A 7247-nucleotide genomic window follows, 5' to 3' on the forward strand; every position below is an offset into this window, starting at 1 on the left:
TCATACGTGGTCTCCCAAGTACTAACCAGACCTGACCCGGCTTAACTTCCGAGATCACACGGGATTGGGCGTGTTCACGGTGGCATGGCCGTAGACTGTTTTTTCTTTTTTACGACATGACATGTCTGTTCATGTCGTTTTGTCCATTTATTTATCAGGGTCTTAGTGTTTTTCTCATTGGTTCATCTATGTTTTTACATAGGAAAGATTTTAGATCACTGTCTAAGTTTTTTTGACTTAAACTTTAAATAAGTGAGATTCCTTTTTATTTTCCAGTACTGGGAGAAGGACAGCTTGGCTTCTTAGATTCATGAGCTATATCTATATCTTCAAGTTTCCTTAATTTATTTAGTAGAGTTCTACAGATTAATTTTTTTCTAGCCATCAGTTACAATTTATTTTTCATCTAATTGAGTTGTTCTTTGGTGTTTTCCAATTTTTTTCTTTTCTTTTATTATTATTTATGCCTACAGTACCTGGTCTTCCTAGGTGGTCTCCCATCCAAGTACTAACCAGGCCTGACCCTGCTTAGCTTCAGAAATCAGACATCGGGCTTGTTTAGGATGGCATGACCATAGACCATGGGCAGTGGCTCCACTGGGGCATGAACCCAGGACCTTCTGCGTGTAAAGCAGATGTACTAACCGCTACACTATGGAGCCACCCCTCTATTGCTCATCTCTAAGTGAAATTTTTCCTCACTGCTATGCCAATTGACTTTCACTCAATATCTCATATTTATTTTAGTATCCTGAGGAGGCTACATCATGAAGAAATTATTCTCGTACCCTTATCCCTTTTCCAGCCTGTCATCTCCTTGCTCCTAATTGCTTGATTTAGGCTAATATCCTATAGGTTCCTTTAATTTAGTTTGACTTTGAGATTGAGGGTTGCTTGATAATGCATTTTTACAACCACAGGCATAAATGAAATATTTTGGGAGGATAATATCCCAAGGATATACTTCCCAAGGATAAACCCTTACTTTTCCTCTATGATCCATTCAATTTACTCAGAGGCAAGAGAATCTTATTGTCTCATTTCTTCAAAAGCTTGAAACCTATCATTGAGTTCATCTTCATCATTCTGGACCTGTGTGATTTCTCTCATCTCCTATGTCCTCACATATGATTGTGGATGGGAGAAATGACTCATCCTAACAGCTGTACCTTTTTTTGGCTCTCTGTTCTCCTTCTGTAGAAGCCCTTTTTCTTGTCCCGAGCTGTGCTGACAGGACTGGCAGATGCCAAATGGACAGAGGAGCATAATGCCATTCTGGAACACTTTGCCCAGGACCCCTCAGAGCCCATCCTTACCATCTTCATCGACCCCTGTTTGGGGCTGAAGCTAGATCTGGGCATGCCAATACAGGTGAGTACTCTGTTTTCCCAGACTCTGAGATGGTCTTCCAGACTCTGAGATGGTCTTCCAGGGAGCTGAGGGTTCTACGTATCTTCATCATCTTTGAGTCTCATCTCCTGTGCCCAAGGTCTGTTGAGCCTCAGAGTATGTCAGGCACCTTGCTCAGCAGCAGGATACAGAGAGGAATGAGGCAACATTTTGCTTTTGATGATCTCATGGTCTAGGGAGGAAGATAGACATATAAAAATATTTACAATATATTATGATGCATAGGCAAATCTTTATAGGAGCTTTATGGAAGCAACTAATACAGCCAGTGGCGTGCTGGCAAGGCTTGGCAAGGTGACATTTGAGTTGGGGCTGAAGCTAGATTTCATGAAGCAGGATTTTATTGAGGCTGGTGAGAGGCGTTCAGGTAAAGAATACTTTATGTGCAAGGAAAAGAGTTGTGGGAAGTGATACTGAAAAGGTGGGTTGAGGTCTGCTTGTGAAAGAACTTGTATGTTATACGAAGATTTGGGCCTCCTTCCTAGAGAGAAATACTGGAGGCTTTCATGGTTAAATAGATAACTATTTCAACAGTATGAAGAATATATTAGTGAAGGGTAAACCATGAGTAAGGAGACAGTAAAATGCTAGAATCTGAACGGCGAGTGCACAAGTCATTATTGTAAAATTCTTTAACTTGGTTGTATGTTTGAAATTTTTTGAAATAAAATTTTGGAAAAGAAAAAGGCTATTGCTTGGCTTTTATTGGCAGTACATATACAAAAATCACAACGATAATGAAGATGGGCATGATCCTATGCAACAATACAATTTGTGAAACGTTCCATATTAAAGGCAAAAACAGGCTATGGTTTTTTCCTTTATATTGGCAATAATCAGCTACAAAACATCATAAAAAAAGATTTCATTCATAAAAGGAACAAATATTTGCAAAAAAATTATGTAGAATTTATATGAAAGAAAACACCTTTGTTGAAGGCCACAAAAGAAAGTTTGAGTAAATGGTGAGCCATACTCTGTTTTTGGGTCAGAATCTTAATATAATCCAACTAAAAAAAAGTACCATTTCAATTCAACTCCAATCCAAGTGCTACAGTCCCTAGATATCTTGTGTAAAGATTTTAAAATATATCAGAAAAATGCATGAAAATAGCAAAGAAAATGAGGAAGAAGAAAAGTAATGGAGGAGAATTGTGAATATGAAAATTTGTTATTAAACTACAGTAATTAAAAACAGTTGTACTGGGGCAGGAATATACATTATATAAGCAACAGTAAAGAAACAAAGTACAGAACCATATATGTCAGCATTTTAAAAAATAAAAATGGCATTTAAAATCTGGAAAGATGAATTATTCAAAGAATAGAATTGGGAAACATGGAAAACAACGTTTTTTCATTAAAAATTTATTTAACTGGAGGGAGGGAGAAATGGGGAGATGTTGGTCAAAAGGTACAAAGTTTCTGACACCAAAAGCAAGGGCAACAAAAGCAAAAATTAACAAGTGGAACTAAATCATACCGAAAAACCTTTGCACAGAAAAAGAAACCATCAATAAAATGAAAAGACAACCTGAGAAATGGGAGAAAATATTTGCAAACCATAAATCTAATAAGAGGTTATTATCCAAAAAATATAAAGAACTCATACACCTCAAGAGCCAAAAGACAGGCAATCTGATTTAAAATGGGCAACAGAATTGAAAAGACATTTTCCCAAAGAAGGCATACAAATGACCAATAGGTACATGAAAAGATGCTCCACATCACTAGTTATCAGGGAAATGGAAATCAAAACCACAATGAGATATCACCTTATACCTGTTAGAATAGCTATCATCAAAAAGAGAAGAAATAACAAATGGTGAGGATGTGAAAAAAAAGGAAACACTTGTGCATTGTTGTTGGAATGTAAATTGGTGCAGCCTCTATGGAAAATAGTATAGAATTTTCTCAAAAAATTTAAAATAGAATTACCATATGGATCCAGCAATTCCACTTCTGGGTGGAATCTAATAGAAATGAAATCACTGTCTCGAAGTGATATCTATACCCTCATCTTCATTGTAGCATTATTTATAGTAGCCAAGACATGGAAACAGCCTGTTTCCACTGATGGATGATGAATGGATAAAGAAAATGGGTGTGTGTGGAATATTATTCAGCAATGAGAAAGAAAAAAATCCTGCTATTTGCAACAACATAGATGGATCTTAAAGGCATTATGCTAAGTGAAATAAGTCAGATGGAGAAAGACAAACTCTAATCTCACTTACATGTGGAATCTAGAGGTGGAGAAAACTAATTGAAACAGGTTACAGGTTGGTAGTTGCTGGAGTCAGGGAGTGGAGAATAGGGAAAATGGGTGAAGGTGGTCAAAAGGTACAAACTTACAAGTATAAGATAAATAAGTTCTGGGGATATAATGTACATCATGGTGACTATAGTTAACAATACTGTATTATATATTTGAAAGTTGTTAAGTGAGTAGATCTTAAAGTTCTCATGATAAGGAAGTTTGTAACTATGTGAGGTAATGGATGTTAACTAAACTCGAGGTAATCATTTTGCAATAAATTCATATATCAAATCATAGTTGTACACCTTAAACTAATATAATGTTAGAGGTCAATTATATCTCAATTAGACGGGTTGGGGAGAAGGGTACAAAGTTTCAATTATGTAAGACAAATACATTCTGGAGATCTAATATACATCATGGTAAGTATAGTTAATAATATATTGTATACTTGAAATTTGTTAAGAGAGTAAATCTTAAGTATTCTCACCACACACACACACACACACACAAAAGAAAATGGTAACTGTGAGATGGTGGATATGCTAATTAGCTTGGTTGTGGTGATCATTTCACAATGGATATATGTATTAAAACATCAAGTTGCACACTTTAAATATATATAATTTTTATTTGTTAAATGACTCCATAAAGCTGAAAAAATCTATTTAGCATGCTGAAATGGATGCTAAATAGATCACAGTCATAGACTTAATTATATTCTTCTGGGTTAAGATGGCCAATTGAAACTTCCTTAAAAAATCAGTAACCTTGAATACATGATAAAATGAGCAAAAAGTAAAACCAGAAAAAAAGTCACCCAAGAATAAACAAACAAGGAAAGAAGCATAATCTAATCTAATTAACTTTAAAAGTGGTGGCCAGTGAAACGTCCATGCCCTGAGTTAAGGAAACCGTCCTCCCGGCAGGAATGGTAGGCCCCAGTGAGAGGAAGTGAACCTTAGATAGGGCATCTAACAAAATCTGAAAAGAGATAGCGAACCCAGGAATTTTAACAGAGATTTTATACTGTTTTAAATTAGCCTTAACCACCTGCCATCCCCTCATGCAATTCTCTTAGGCTAGAGAAAAGTGAATGAAACATAAAAGACTCAATTTTTTTTACTTTAACTTTGAGGGGGAAAAAAACTGAGCTCTCAGAGTGGGACATCAAGAAGTCACGCCACAGTATGTTACAGCAAAAATAATGAATTCGAACAGCTGCTCAAGCATGAGGAAAGTGAAAAGAAATTGCACGGCAACTGCAAGCATATTACATCAAGGGGGAAAAAAACACCCGAAATAGAACAAAGCGTGCAAATAAGGAAAACATAACTGAACAGGAGGAAATTCCTCACAACAATACCATGTTATAGTATAACTTAATAAGAACATGAATTCAATTAAAAAAAAAAGCCGAAAGGTGAAATAACAAAACATGAGAATGACATAAAAGGGAGATTGAAAATTTTAGGAAATAAAGCATGTTACAAAACTAGTAGATTAGAAACAAGAACTGAATAGCTATCCCTGAAAATATGAATTGATATAAAAGAGTGGCTTGAGATAATTACAGTGTATGCAGAAGAAAAAACCAATGGCAACATAATTAGAAGTTAATAGATATGAAAGACAGACATTGGTAGTATAATAGAGCCAATTAATGAAACAATATAAACTTAAAGATAAAATACAAAGAATTTCCCTGAACTGCAGAAGAAATCGAATCTGGAAATTAGAAGGACTTACTTTATTCCACAAAATTTGTTACACAGTGTTTAATGTTAATACACATCTTAGTTAAGCCAGTAAAATTTGAGGAAATTAATTCTTTAGGAATATAACCTATGTGGTATTCCTGCCGTGAATATTTAACTTGAATCTAACAATGAGAAAACAATCGGATTAAATCCAGATCTAGGAACTTTTTGGAAAACAACTGGCCTGGACGATTAGAAATATCAGTGTCATGAAAGAAAAGAAACTGGAACTGTGTGGAATTAAAGTTGAGTAAGGAGACACGACCATGTGTGATCCTGGATTGGATCCTGGATGGGAAAAAAAAACAGATGTAAATGATTGGGACCATTGGGAAACATTGAATGTGGACTATGTATTATATAAATTATTATATGAAGTTAAATTTTCCGAGTGTGATAGCTAGTGCTGGATATGTTGGGGACTAGTCTCACTTTTAGGAGCTATATGCTGAAGTATTTAAGGATATAGTTTTATGTCTGCTTCTAACTCTCAAATGGCTCAGCTGAGGTGGCGGGAGGCCCAACTGAATGCAAGTATGGCAAAATGTTAACAATTAGATAAGCTAGATGAAGGTTATGTTGTTCGTCGTTCTTTTCTTGCAACTTTTTTATGAGTTGGAATTTTTTTCAAAATAAAAATTTGGGAAAATATTATTTAGGCTTATAGTAAAAAAACGTAATCTAGCAAGGGGAAACATCAGACTGGTCTCAACTTCTCCAAACACCCAGGAGACCATACCTACTGAGTACTCTGGGAAAGATAGTGTGACTCAAGGGTATTATTCCTGTCCTAGAATATGGAGGCAACAGATAGGTAGTCATTTTCAATCTTGAACCCTTTTCCTTTTTAGAAAAAAAAGTGCAGCTTGCTGCCAGCATTCATTTAATATCATGCATAGGAATGCTACGTTTTCTAGGATTTGACGCTCAGTGATTGAACTACTAAAAACAGAATGCTATAAATAGTCATTTGTTTCCAAAGACTATCAATATACTAGAGCAATGCAAAAATAATAATAAAAGCAAGATATTTTGTGGCAAACTTTGAGGGTAAGGTTGGGACTGTAATCCTGCAAGTTATCTCGGGGTAAATGCTGCAGCCTCAAGCGACGCGCCGCCAGCGAGTATTCTTGGGGCAAACGGTAAAGGGGGAAAGAACCCTACTTTAAAAAAACAAAAATAACATCATCAACAAAAGTCCATCCCATTAAGAAATGAACCAAATAACTTTGCTGCATCTACTGTGAGGATGAAGGCCATTCTCAGCAATCAGACTGTTGACATGCCAGCAAATGTGGACATCACTCTGAAGGGACATACAGTTATTATGAAGGGCCCCAGAGGCGCCCTGCAGAGAGATTTCAATCACACTGATGTAGAACTCAGGCTCCTTGGAAAGAAAAAGAAGAGGCCCCAGGTTGACAAATGGTGGAGAAATAGAAAGGAACTGGCTACTGTTCTCACTATCTGTAGTTGTGTACAGAACACGATCAAGGGTGTTACACTGGGCTTCTATTACAAGATGAGGTCTGTGTATGCTCACTTCCCCATCAACGTCATTATTCAGGAGAATGGTTCTCTTGTTGAAATTAGAAATTTCTTGGGTGAAAAATACATCTACAGGGTTTGGATGAGGTCAGGTGTTGCTCGTTCAGTATCTCGAGCCCAGAAAGATGAGTTAATTCTCGAAGGAAACGACATCGAACTTGGCTCGAATTCAGCTGCTTTGATCCCACAAGCCACAGCAGCTATCAGAAAGTTTGGGGGTGGTAACTGTGTTTCTGAAGAAGGAACAGTTCAGCTGGCTGCTGAATGAG

The 7247-nt window shown here is 36.4% G+C and overlaps 1 protein-coding gene and 1 pseudogene across 2 annotated transcripts in view; both read left to right on the forward strand.

Annotated features, from left to right (window-relative positions):
• DNAH2 (dynein axonemal heavy chain 2) overlaps positions 1-7247 on the forward strand; it is a 98406-nt gene that overhangs the window by 9289 nt on the left and 81870 nt on the right. For both annotated transcript variants that reach the window (XM_025040132.1, XM_025040131.1), the window contains one exon: positions 1201-1371. In XM_025040132.1, the coding sequence (XP_024895900.1) occupies positions 1201-1371 (171 nt within the window). The remainder of the gene's footprint in view (positions 1-1200; positions 1372-7247) is intronic.
• LOC107196421 lies at positions 6680-7246 on the forward strand (annotated as a pseudogene).

The sequence above is a fragment of the Pteropus alecto genome, unplaced genomic scaffold (assembly GCF_000325575.1).
Source record: "Pteropus alecto unplaced genomic scaffold, ASM32557v1 scaffold398, whole genome shotgun sequence".
Classification (NCBI taxonomy): Eukaryota; Metazoa; Chordata; class Mammalia; order Chiroptera; family Pteropodidae; genus Pteropus; species Pteropus alecto.